The following is a 14,000-nucleotide window of genomic DNA, read 5'->3' as shown; positions in this document are numbered from 1 at the left end:
AGTTTAGTACAACTTTTTTCTGGCCAAATTGGCATAAATGGTGTAAGTGACTGGGAACGCCTCCTTTTGAAAAAAAAACTGACGTAACAAAAAACCTAACTAACTCACTTACACTGGCACAAATTAAATGTCCATATTTCCAACTAAAAAGATACACCAGAAAAATCAAGTTACACCAAAAAAAACATGCAACTCATGGGGAAATTTGGACCCAATATCACAGGCAGTGATAGATTGCCGAAATATTAAATAATTACTTTGCTTCAGCATTTACCAGGGAGATAGAACAGGTGGACATGACATTGGATCATGAGATTAGTAATAAAATAACTGCATTTAAAGTAAAAAGACAAAATATGTTAGTTAAATTAATCAAACACAAAGAGGAAAGAGCCCCTGGTCCAGATGGATTACATCGCGCATTTTAAAAGAATCTAGGGCAGAGATAGCAGAGGCAATACTAAACATATTTAATAATTCATTAGAAAAAGGTGTAGTGCCAGATGACTGGCAGATAGCTAACATAATATCTATAATTAAGAAGGGAGAAACATAGAAACATAGAAAATAGGTGCAGGAGTAGGCCATTCTGCCCTTCGAGCCTGCACCACCATTCAATAAGATCATGGCTGATCATTCCCTCAGTACCCCTTTCCTGCTTTCTCTCCGTACCCCTTGATCTCTTTAGCCATAAGGGCCATATCTAACACCCTCTTGAATATATCCAATGAACTGGCATCAACAACTCTCTGCGGCAGGGAATTCCACAGGTTAACAACTCTCTGAGTGAAGAAGTTTCTCCTCATCTCAGTCCTAAATAGCTTACCCCTTATCCTAAGACTGTGTCCCCAGTTCTGGACTTCCCCAACATCGGGAACATTCTACCCGCATCTAACCTGTCCCGTCCCGCCAGACTCTTATATGTTTCTATGAGATCCCCTCTCATCCTTCTAAACTCCAATGTATAAAGGCCCAGTTGATCCAGTCTCTCCTCATATGTCAGTCCTGCCATCCCGGGAATCAATCTGGTGAACCTTCGCTGCACTCCCTCAATAGCAAGAACGTCCTTCCTCAGATTAGGAGACCAAAACTGAACACAATATTCCAGGTGAGGCCTCACCAAGGCCCTGTACAACTGCAGTAAGACCTCCCTGCTCCTATACTCAAATCCCCTAGCTATGAAGGCCAACATACCATTTGCCTTCTTCACCGCCTGTTGTACCTGTATGCCAACTTTCAATGACTGATGAACCATGACACCCAGGTCTCGTTGCACCTCCCCTTTTCTTAATCTGCCGCCATTCAGATAATAATCTGCCGCCTTGTTTTTGCCCCCAAAGTTGATAATCTCACATTTATCCACATTATACTGCATTTGCCCACTCATCTCACCTGTCCAAGTCACCCTGCAGCCTCTTAGCATCCCCCTCACAGCTCACACCGCCACCCAGTTTAGTGTCATCTGCAAACTTGGAGATATTACACTCAATTCCTTCATCCAAATCATTGATGGATATTGTAAAGAGCTGGGATCCCAGCACTGAGCCCTGCGGCACTCCACTAGTCACTGCCTGCCATTCTGAAAAGGACCCGTTTATCCCGACTCTCTGCTTCCTGTCTGCCAACCAGTTCTCTATCCACATCAGTATATTACTTGTTCCTTGACTACGCATTCTCTGACCTTATTCATTAGTCTATTAGGTGGTACCTTATCGACAGAGATAGAACATGTCCAGGGAACTATAGACCAGTCAGCTTAATATCAGTAGTAGGAAAAATATGTTTTTAGAAACATAGAAAATAGGTGCAGGAGCAGGCCATTTGGCCCTTCGAGCCTGCACCGCCATTCAATGAGTTCATGGCTGAACATGCAACTTCAGTACCCCATTTCTGCTTTCTCGCCATAACCCTTGATCCACCCAGTAGCAAGGACTACATCTAACTCCTTCCTGAATACATTCAGCGAACTGGCCTCAACAACTCTCCCTGGCAGAGAACTCCACAGGCCCACCACTCTCCGGGTGAAGAAGTCTCTCCCCATCCCGGTCCCAAATGTCCCACCCCCCATCCCCAGACTGTGACCCCTGGCTCTGGACTTCCCCAACATTAATAAGAACATAAGAACATAAGAATTAGGAACAGGAGTTGGCCATCTAGCCCCTCGAGCCCGCTCCGCCACCCAACAAGATCACGGCTGATCTGGCCGTGGACTCAGCTCCATTTACCCGCCCGCTCCCCATAACCCTTAATTCCCTTCTTGGTTAAAAATCTATCTATCTGTGATTTAAATATATTCAATGAGCTAGGCTCAACTGCTTCCTTGGGCAGAGAATTCCACAGATTCTCCCTCTGGGAGAAGAAATTCCTTCTCAACTCGGTTTTAAATTTTGAAGAGGTAACAGAGAGAATAGGAAAGGGTAATGCATCAGATGTAATTTATCTAGATTTTCAAAAGACCGTCGATAAGGTACCACCTAATAGACTAATGAATAAGGTCAGAGGATACGTAGTCAAGGAACAAGTAGCCGAATCGATAGCTAGCTAGCTTCAAGACAGAAAGCAAAGAGTAGGGGTAAAGGGTGGCTATTCACAGTGCAGAAGGTGGGTAGTGGTGTTCCACAAGGATCAGTGCCGGGACCCCTATTGTTAACAATTTATATTAACGATTTAGACTTTAAAATCAAAAACATAATTTCTGTATGAATATATTCTCATGTAACAGTAGTTAAGCTAACCTTCTAGTTTGTATGTTATTTGCTGAATTTTTCGGACAGTTAATAGAATTTCCGAAGACCCGGGCCCATACGAAGTTTCTACGGACCCGGGAAGACATCGGAAAAGCCGGTTTTCAGCGCGCAATGCGCATGCGCTGAAAACCGGCTTTTCCGGTCTGTCAAGCGGGACCCTATGCATGGGAAAGCGCTTCGCAGCGTCGGAGGAAAAGGCCTTCCCAACGGAAATAACCTTCCGAAAATACTCGGGGACCGAGGGTCAAATGAGAAGGAGGAACTGAAGGGAAATCCTTATTCGTCAGGAAATGTGTTAGGGAAATTGATGGGATTGAAGACCGATAAATCCCCAGGGCCTGATAGTCTGCATCCCAGAGTACTTAAGGAAGTGGTCCTAGAAATAGTGGATGCATTGGTGATCATTTTCCAGCAGTCAATCGACTCTGGATCAGTTCCTTTGGACTGGAGGGTAGCTAATGTAACACCACTTTTTAAGAAAGGAGGGAGAGAGAAACGGGTAATTATAGACCAGCTAGCCTGACATCAGTAGTGGGGAAAATGTTGGAATCAATTATTAAAGATGAACTAACAGGATCGGTCCAAGTCAGCATGGATTTATGAAAGGGAAATCATGCTTGACAAATCTTCTAGAATTTTTTGAGGATGTAACTAGTAGAGTGGACAGGGGAGAACCAGTGGATGTGGTATATTTGGACTTTCAAAAGGCTTTTGACAAGGTCCCACACAAGAGATTAGTGTGTAAAATTAAAGCACATAGTATTGGGGGTAATGTATTTATATGGATAGAGAACTGGTTGGCAGACAGGAAGCAGAGAGTCGGGATAAATGGGTCCTTTTCAGAGTGGCAGGCAGTGACTAGTGGGGTGCCGCAGGGCTCAGTGCTGGGACCCCAGCTCTTTACAATATACATCAATGATTTAGATGAAGGAATTGAGAGTAACATCTCCAAGTTTGCAGATGACACTAAGCTGGGTGGCGGTGTGAGCTGTGAGGAGGATGCTAAGAGGCTGCAGGGTGACTTGGACAGGTTAGTTGAGTGGGCAAATGCAGTATAATGTGGATAAATGTGAGGTTATCCACTTTGGGGGCAAAAACATGAAGGCAGAATATTATCTGAATGGCGGCAGATTAGGAAAAGGGGAGGTGCAACGAGACCTGGAAGTCATGGTACATCTATCATTGAAAGTTGGCACGCAGGTACAGCAGGTGGTGAAGAAGGCGAATGGCATGTTGGCTTTCATAGCTAGGGGATTTGAGTATAGGAGCAGGGAGGTCTTACTGCAGTTGTATCGGGCCTTGGTGAGGCCTCACCTGGAATATTGTGTTAGTTTTGGTCTCTCAATCTGAGGGAATGCAGCGAAGGTTCACCAGACTGATTCGCGGGATGGCAGGACTGACATATGAGGAGAGACTGGATCGACTGGGCCTGTATTCACTGGAGTTTAGAAGGATGAGAGGGGATCTCATAGAAACATATAAAATTCTGACAGGACGGGACAGGTTAGATGCAGGAAGAATGTTCCCAATGTTGGGGAAGTCCAGAACCAGGGGACACAGTCTAAGGATAAGGGGTAAGCCATTTAGGACCGAGATGAGGAGAAGCTTCTTCACTCAGAGTTGTTAACCTGTGGAATTCTCTGCCACAGAGTTGTTGATGCCAGTTCATTGGATATATTCAAGAGGGAGTTAGATATGGCCCTTACGGCTAACGGGATCAAGGGGTATGAAGAGAAAGCAGGGTAGGGTTCTGAGGTGATGATCAGCCATGATCTTATTGAATGGTGGTGCAGGCTCGAAGGGCCGAATGGCCTACTCCTGCACCCATTTTCTATGTTCCTAAATTGGGGTGCCTCCTTGACCACCAGGTAAATTCGTAAATAATATCCAGCGAGGAGGCAATTGCCATGGGAAGACCCCCAGAGGAATTTCTGGGCAGTTAATATAATCAGTTCCTGAATCCGTAATCTCCAGCTTCATTGGCTTAACCTGCAAGGTTTACTTACACTTCTAGACGCTGCATTGTCCAGACTCGAGTTGCTAGTGCAGGGAGAGTAGTAGCAGGGTCCTTTTTATTTTTGAGAATTGATCTAATTTTGACTTTACAAATGTTTAAAATAAGCCAGCAAAATCACATCAGTACATTAATTTGCAAATCAAAATTTGTATTTTAATAAATTCTCCAGAAGGAGGAAAGGAGTGAGTGATAGACTTTTGTGTGGAGTATAAAAACATGTTCAGCTATTTACTTTCCCCATGGTAAATATCACCTTATTAGAAGTAAGAATGAATAAACAGTATATTTTCTCATATAAGAAGCTGCAGCTTTAGACAACATTGTTGCTTCAGTTTGCAAAATCTTTATTACAGCATTTTGAGCAGGAAGATCTAAGATTTCTGTTCTGTAGTGTTACTGCATTAATAATGGTAACATTTTGTTTATGGCGAGTATGCAACATAACTTGTCTGTGGCTGGTTTCCACAACTGCTTTCTGTAATTTATTGTGATAATTAAGTCCCTGGATTACTCGAGTAAAGGTTATAGAGCTAGCTGGAAAAATGGCTGCTGCCACAAGTAATACCTCAAGGTCTAAGAGGACAACATTTTGACGTATTGTAAAATAGGTTTGATTTACAAAATAAACTACTTGTTGAAAGAATGCTTTTTAAAAAAAGGTCCCTACATTCTGAATTGGACAGTTATTATAGATATAATAGCCATTTTGTTTATTTAAAGTATTTTATTTAATTTCTTAGGATGTACTTTTTTTCCCAAACATTCGGTATGTTAGACACTGGTGGACCAGTTAACTAACAGTCTTTTAAGTCCCTGTACAATGTGCACTGGATGTTTTCATGCTGGAAAAGGTCATTCATAAACTGCGAAAAAATGACTCAGGTGCATGATCCTGCAACAAACCTTTGTGCAGAAGTTTGATATATTCTCTTGTCTATGCTCAAGACTCCCCTGTGGGTTTCTCTCCTCCATTCTTTTCCTCCCACCATTATTACATTGTCAGTTCCTTAAGGATGCAATCCTTATTAGTTCAACTGTATTCTGCCAGGATGCTTCAACTGTGAAAGTTTGTAATATTCAGTAAAATTCTTTGTAATTTTAGTACCCCCTACCTCTGTTTCACATCGTCGCACACACTGTCTGACGTCTCTTGCTCACCAAAATAAATTTAGATAGTTAAGTTTATTCAGTTTCCCAAAGTGAGAAGGAAAAGGATTCAAGCATCCTCTTTCCTCATGAATCAAACTAGGGAGATTTGTTCCCACACTTTGCAAAATGGAAATTCTGCTCAAGCCCCAGCAGAATTCCAAGATTTAGCTATATCCTCAAACTCTGACTTTTATTTGATTTTATATAACTAGTGCTTAAAAAAAAAATTGTAAATATTTATTGTTGGTTTTTCCTAGTGCTATGAGCATGTATGGTTTAAATTGAATGATAACTGGGCTGCTTAGCTTTTTTATTTTATTTATTTCCTGGGATGTAATCGATGTTGTCAAGTCCATATTTATTGCCTATCCTTAATTGCTCTAAGAAGGTGGCAGTTGACTGCCTTCATGAGCTGAAGCTCAGTGACTTCAGATAGCATTAAGAATCAACCACTTTGTGTGAACTGGAGTCACATGTAGGCCAGGTAGTGGTGGCAGGTTCTCATCCCTGAAGTGAACCAATTGGTACATAATGGTAATTGCAGTCCACAGAGTTATGTACAGTGGAGGTACATGCAAATCAAATATTTTGTTCCCCTCTTCAGCAGTGAGCTGATTATTGCAAATAGCTAGCAGTTAATAATGATTAAATGCTGCAGCATGATTTAAGCAATTTGTATTTCTTGTTTCCTTAAAGGATAATTACACATTTGCACAGCCAGGGATTCAGAAGAAAGTCAAAGCACTTGAAGAACTCATCAGTAGAATTGATGGTGAGTCCGGATAATTTTATCCAATGCCAGGATTCGTCACCATGGTGGTAACTATGTTTACACTTCTGCCAAGCTATCATTGTTAACATAGGCTTTAAGTTAGCATGTAGGAATACATTTTATTCAGGCTAAGGTGAGTAGACGTATTGGACCTGAAATTATGGTCGGAGGCTTCCCACGGGCTCATGCTTCCGATCTGCAAGAAAAGTACGCACCTACCTGGTGCCTCCGGAGATTCAGATTCTTGCAGCCTTGTGCCTGCAAACGTACGCCTCCGTAAAGGCCCACTTATCCTAGGGGCGCATGCAGTTCGCAAGCGTCCCTGGAATCATGTGGGTCAGCCCAACCAATCAAAAAGGGGGATTCCCATTGTGCTTCTGGGGATTCCGTTAATAAACAGAATCTCATAAGCATGATAGGAATGACATTTTTTTAAAAAGCATAATAGGAATGACACACTTTCACACAATCTAAATAAAAAGAAATCACATCACGTTTACAATGAATTAAAATACAATTTCATTAAACATTTAAAACAATTAGAAAAATAAATAAACGTAAACATTTTTAACGGGGCCAAAAATAGCCTAAACTAATTTCAACGGTTTTCGAATGTTAAAATGATTTTAAAAAATGTATTTGAATCCTTACAAGGTAAAAGACGGCCCTACGCCTGCATTTAACAGGCGTAAGAGTTTCGTGTGCATTCAATGGGCAGTAGTTTGGAAAATAGCCCAACTCTCTGTCAGTGAATGTCCACTTCCTGCGCATGCGGATCATCTGTCAAGCTGAAACTTGACAGATCGTAAGTTCTGGATTTTCACACGTGCGCAGCAGTGTATGCGGAAACCCAGAACTTGTACGCTGCGTACACGGTCATAAGCCCTGTAAAACTCCGGACCATTGTTCAAATTTGGCATTTTGATTCATTTTGTGTAGTTTATTGGTCTGTCATCTTGTTCTAGTTGATTTAATGTAAAGAAGCGAAAAGCATCTGGTCGGATCAGATAGTTTCCATGACAGAAATTCAGTTGTTGCCAGTAAGCAGTCTTGCTGTATAAACATTTCAAATATTTTTTTTTACTTGTAAGTACTTCTACATTTGCTAGTGAAACCTAAAATGTAGCATAAAGTGATTAATTAACAATTCTTAAGAGAATAATTCATATTTTTATTGATACTTACCAGACATTCTACTCGTTTAGAGTGTATTTTGCACATGAACCTTTCATTCTATTTTTTATTTCTCTCCGGTAGTTGTCAATCCTGCTATTTTCAGTCCCTTTAAACTTTGGTTGCATCCCCTGAGACATTCAAAACAACATTAAATGTTCAGCAAGTAATTTGAAACAATTAAACATTTGCTTTACTGACACCTCAGCTTAAAATGTCTTTACACCAGACTTGGTTTTACAGTAGAACTTTTAATTGCATACAGGATCTGTGTTATAGTGTAAGCTACTGCGGCATTAATACTTATTGAAACGTACAACATAGTAAAACATTCCAAGGTGTTTCACAGGAGTATTATGGGACAAATCACTTGAAGGCATAAAGGTAATTACAAAGGCATGAAGGCAGAATTGGTTAAAGTGGACTGGGAAAATATATTAAAGGGTAAGACTGTAGAAAAGCAGTGGCAAACATTTAAGGAGATATTTCATAACTCTCAGCAAAGATATATTCCAGTGAGAAAGAAAGACTCTTAAGGGAAGGATGAACCATCCGTGGCTAACTAAGGAAGTAAAGGAGGGTATCAAATTGAAAACAAAGGCATACAGTGTTGCGAAGAACAGTGGAAGGCCAGAGGATTGGAAATTTTTTAGAAACCAACAAAAGACTAAAAAATGATCAAGAGAGAGAAGATCGCTTATGAGAGTAAACTAGCAAGAAATATAAAAACAGACACTTATAGCTTCTATAGGTATATAAAAAGGAAGCAAGAAGCTAAAGTAAACATTGGTCCCTTAGAGGATGAGACTGGAGAAGTAATAATGGGAAACGAAATGGCGGAGACTTTGAACAAATATTTTGTATCGGTCTTCATGGTAGAAGACACTAAAAGCATCCCAATAATTGATAATCAAGGGGCTATTGGCGGTGGCGGGGGAGGGGGGGGTGGAATTTAAAACTATCGCTAGAGAAAAGGTACTAGGCAAACTAATGGAACTAAAGTAGACAAGTCTCCTGGGCCTGATGGCATGCATCCTAAGGTCGTAAAAAAGGTGGTTGCAGAGATGATGGATCCATTGGTTGTAATCTACCAAAATTCCCTGGATTCTGGAGAGATCCCAGTGGACTGGAAATGTAACACCCCTATTTAAGGAAGGAGGGAGACAGAAAGCAGGAAACTATAAACCAGTTAGCCTAACATGTCATTGGGAAAATGCTGGAGTCCATCATAAAGGAAGTAGTAACTGGACATTTAGAAAATCATGATGCAGTCAAGCAGAATCAGCATGGTTTTATGAAAAGGAAATCATGTTTGACAAATTTGCAGGAGTTCTTTGAGGATGAAATGAGCAGGGTGGATAAAGGGGACCAGTAGATGCCATGTATTTGGATTTCCAGAAAGGATTCGATAAGGTGCCACATAAAAGGTTACTGTACAACAGCTCGCTGAGAGGTCATCTTATTGAAACATATAAGGTACTGAGGGGGCTTGACAAGGTCGATGCAGAAAGGATGTTTCCCTGGTGGGGGAATCTAGAACTAGGGGGCATAGTTTCGGAATAAGGGGTCGCCCATTTAAAATGGAAATGAGGAGGACTTTCTTTTCTCAGAGGGTCTTAAATCTTTGGAAGTCCCTTCCCCAGATAGCTGAGGAGGCTGGATCATTGAATATATTTAAGGTGTAGATAGACAGATTTTTGAACGATAAGGGAGTCAAGGGTTATAGGAAGCGGGCGAGGAAATGGAGTTGAGTCCATGATCAGATCAGCCATGATCTTATTGAATGGCGGAGCAGGCTCGAGGGGCCAAATGGCTTACTCCTATTTCTTCTGTAAGGCACAGCCACCAGTGGTTGAGCGATTATAATCAGGGATGCTCAAGAGGGCAGAATTGGAGGAGCGCAGATATCTCGTTTGGGGGGGGCGGGGGGGGGCTGTTGCGGGGCTGAACAAGATTACAGAGATAGGGAGGGGTGAAGGCATGGAAGGATTTGAAAACAAAGATGAGAATTTTGAAATCGAGGCATTGTTTAACCGGGTGCCAATGTAGGTCAGCAAGCACAGGGGTGATGGGTGAGCAAGACCTGGTGAGAGTTAGGACACATGCAGGGAAGATCTGGAATTTAGAGGGTATGTCACTCTTGGACCATTTTTACTTTGTCTCTATTGATTTAAAATGCTTGGAGGAATATTTCCGGAAATGGATGCTCAAGCCAAACCCCCACAAAACAGCAATCACTGCATTCCGTTGTGATAACAAGAAAGCTAAGCGCACCCTGAAAGTGACTTTCTGCGGAAACACTGTGCGACATGATCCCACTCCGATCAATCTCTGGGTGAAGTTGGACCGCCGCTAACCTTCCAAAATCAACTGAGAAGGTAGCCGCCAAGATGAAGACAAGGATCAACCTGATCCAGAAAATGGCAAGCACAAGCTGGGAGTATCAGCGTCAATGCTATGGACATCAGCAATGGCTCTTGTTGTATTCTGTAGCCAACTACTGTGTGCCAGTATGGACCAGAAGTAGCCACACTCGACTTGTTGATATCCAATTGAACACTGCAATGCGGTGCATCAATGGAACCCTCAAGTCAACCCCAACAGCTTGGCTTTCCGTGCTGTTGCACATTGCCCCCCCCCCCCCACCCAATCTATTCGCTGCGATGCTTCAACCGTCTTGGAAATCCAGTGAATCATGGAAAATGAACGTCTACCCATCCACCAAGATCCCAACAACAGCCCCCACCATGCTTGAAATTGCGCGAGCCATTTTGGACCCACGTGCTTAACCTTCGACAATGCAACTTCAACCCTGATGATGCATTAAAAAACAAATGGAGTTCAGAAGAAGTACAAATAAACACCTCATGAATAACCCAATGTGGAAGATCCCTGCTATCCATCTTCCGCAAAGCTGATGGACAATCCTAAACCGCATTCCACACAAACCATGGCAGATACGGATACTAGATGCACAAATGGAGAATTAAAAACTCTCCAGTGTGTAACTGTGGAACATGTAATGACTCAATGCTGGATTCACAAATACGCAGGAGGCATCATGGCGATACACTCTGTTACCCCTGATGCAATTATCTGGCTTAACTACCTAAATGTGAAATTATGGTTGTTGCTGTACATCTACATCAGCCATACAAAGTAGTAGTCGTGTGACTTTCTGATTCAGAGTGAATTGACAGAGGCCGGTGCAGGTCATCTACTCTCAGTTGCATTGGGCATAAAGCTCGACAAGAACTCAAAATCAGAAGATGCTTTGTGTGGATTTGTTTTTATATACCTCTGAGTACATTTGATTCTCACTTCACTTCAGACCATTGGTATGTGCTGGTTAGTGAGCCTGTGGGACGATCACTATAAATGCTCATATGATGGGATGGACTTAAACTTCTCTATAAAACTGCAACAAATCACAACAGAAGAGATCTTAATAAGCCTGTGTCATTGCTGATTGGTTATACGAACATATGAAATGGAGGAGAAGGAAAATACCAGCTGGTCCATCAAGCCTGCTCCAACTGTTAGATGCAAGGCTTGCTGTCCCTGCTAGCCACATGATACCACAAATCTATTAAATCTATGCTTTCGTTTTTTAATGCTGTGCCTTTGTTTTTTTACTTTTGGTTTTTAAATTATTTTTGGCACTAACTGTTTTCTTTTTAACAGTATTTTTTCTTGCCAGACCAGGCTTGAGCTATTCAGCATCTCCGCTCTGTCATCCTTAATCTCCTCTACCTTCTCCTCCAAGTAATAGTGCTTGCCAAAATCCTAAAGAATTCAGCTCTACCCTTGCAGGTCTCTCTGCCCTGTTGAACTCCAACACTACATCTCATCCTGACCTGCCAGCTGCTTGGCTGTTTGACCCTGAATGACGTGTGCTGTAATGGCCTATGTTCTTGCTATCACCCCCACAAAAATCTTTCACCACTAATTGATTTATTAAGGATTGAACCATTTAAAAAGAACATTTGTGCATACCTAATGCATGAAATGGCTGCTCACTGAATAATTTTGCTCCCGACACAGCTTTTTTTTGCTTTATGCACTCTTATGATACTAAAATCCTTATATGATTGAGCTACATTTTTGCTAAGTATATGTGTTTTTTGCATCTAATATACAGATTGTAAACATTGATTGTTTTCTAGCTTCAGTTTTGTCCATTGGTGAACTTCAATCCCTTTAATAGTTGACCCTTTAACAATGAATATTTCCTCTTGTCAGCAATGGTCTTTGAGTTTTAAAAATGAGTACAAATCGATACATCAGAACATAACTTTATTTTGAGGAACAGTCAGCATTGATAGATTCATGAAGGATAACATTTATTTATCAAGCTGCATATTAATGTGTGAGGAACTTCACTTTTGAATTTCCGTAAAGAGCAAACATTTGGAAATGGTTGCATTTAACAAGGGTCAATATCAGTGTTAAATAAAAACAGAAAATGCTGGAAATACTCAGCAAGTCAGACAGCATCTGTGGAGAGAGAAATAGCATTAACATTTCAGGTCAATGACCGTTCATCACAACGGATATCTGTCTATTGCTTTACTTTATGAAAGGTTCCAGTTTATTACTTCAAAAATATGTGACAAAAGTTGGTTAAGAAGGCATACAGAATGCTTGCCTTTATTGGTCGAGGCAAAGAATACAAGAGCAGGGAGGTTATGCTTAAATTGTATAATACTCTGGTTCGGCCACAGCTGGAGTACTGCATGCAGTTCTGGTCACCGTATTATAGGAAGGATGTGATTGCACTAAAGAGGGTGCAGAGGAGATTTACTTAGGATGCTGTCTGGGTTGGAGAATCTTAGCTATGAGGACAGATTGGATAGGCTGAGTTTGTTCTCATTGGAACAGAGGAGGCTGAGAGGAGACCTCATTGAGATGTATAAAATTTTGAGGGGCCTGGATATAGTGGATAGCAAAGGCCTATTTACCTTGGTGGAGGGGTCAATTACGAGGGGGCATAGTTTTAAGGTGGTTGGTGGAAGGTTCAGAGGGGATTTGAGGGGAGGCTTCTTCACGCAGAGGATTGTGGGCATCTGGAACTCATTGCCTGGAAGGGTGGTGGATGCAGAAACCCTCACCACATTTAAAAGGTGCTTGGATGGGCACTTGAAGTGCCGTAACCTGCAGGGTTATGGACCTAGAGCTGGTAAGTGGGATTAGACTGGATATCCTCTTGTTGGATGTTAGATCTCTTAATTTCCAATGAAATACGAACTCCGATTGTAGTTTTAATTTCTTTATTTCTGGCAGAGAGCAACAACAAGCTTCTTGGCTTTAAGCCAGGTCTTTGTCCTTCTGAGACCACATGGTCAAAATGGCTGTTCTTATACCTGGATCAATTTACAGAAAAGAACTCGCCTTCTTTGACCTTATTGGCTCAATTAATAGTCTTTTAACCTTTTAATTGGCTCGCTACCCAAGGGTCCTAAAATGTCAAGTTGATTGATGACTTAATGCAACATGCTGAACTGCATGTAGCAGCCTTGACTTGGGGGTCTGTGAATTTTCACAGTCTGTCTAAATGCAGCCTGTTTGAATTCTCTATCATTGGATCGCGCAACTACAATGGTAAGTACTGCAGCGAATCGAATACGGCCAGGCTGATTTCCTGGACTAGTTTCGATCGCTTGGTTGGGTTGGAGAGGAATTTTCCCAGATTTTTTTCCCCAATTGGCCTAGGTTTTTATCTGGTTTTTGCCTCTCCCAGGAGATCACATGGCTCCAGTTGGGGTGGAGTGTAGAATGTTTTGGTGCAAGGGGTGTCGCAGTTGTGTGGGGAGGACTGGTTGGGCTGGGTGCTCTTTACCTTTCTGCCATTGTTCATTGTTCATAGGTTTATATGTAACCTTCAGGGCTGCTGACCGAGGGCCATGTGGCTCTTTGTCGGCTGGCGCGGACACGATGGGCCGAAATGGCCACCTTCTGCGCTGTAGATTTCTGTGTTTTAAAATCTATTTACCATATACCTGTAAAACAAATACAGAAACGCTGGAAACATTCAGCAGGTTAGTCAGCATCTATGGAAAGATCAGACAAGTTAACATCAGTCAGCATTTTATGTTTTTGTTTGATTTCCAGCACCTGTAGTTCTTTTGCTTTTTATAGTTAT

At 41.8% G+C, this 14,000-nt stretch overlaps 1 protein-coding gene across 3 annotated transcripts in view; it reads left to right on the top strand.

Moving 5' to 3' along the window:
- The window catches only part of LOC139227872 (TBC1 domain family member 22B-like), a 498,740-nt gene that overhangs the window by 341,901 nt on the left and 142,839 nt on the right, over positions 1 to 14,000 (top strand). For all 3 annotated transcript variants that reach the window (XM_070858968.1, XM_070858967.1, XM_070858966.1), the window contains one exon: positions 6,610 to 6,685. In XM_070858968.1, the coding sequence (XP_070715069.1) occupies positions 6,610 to 6,685 (76 nt within the window). The remainder of the gene's footprint in view (positions 1 to 6,609; positions 6,686 to 14,000) is intronic.

Source organism: Pristiophorus japonicus, chromosome 17 (assembly GCF_044704955.1).
Source record: "Pristiophorus japonicus isolate sPriJap1 chromosome 17, sPriJap1.hap1, whole genome shotgun sequence".
Classification (NCBI taxonomy): domain Eukaryota; kingdom Metazoa; phylum Chordata; class Chondrichthyes; family Pristiophoridae; genus Pristiophorus; species Pristiophorus japonicus.
Note: the sequence above shows the minus strand (reverse complement) of the source record. Positions and strands in the feature narration are given on the sequence as shown.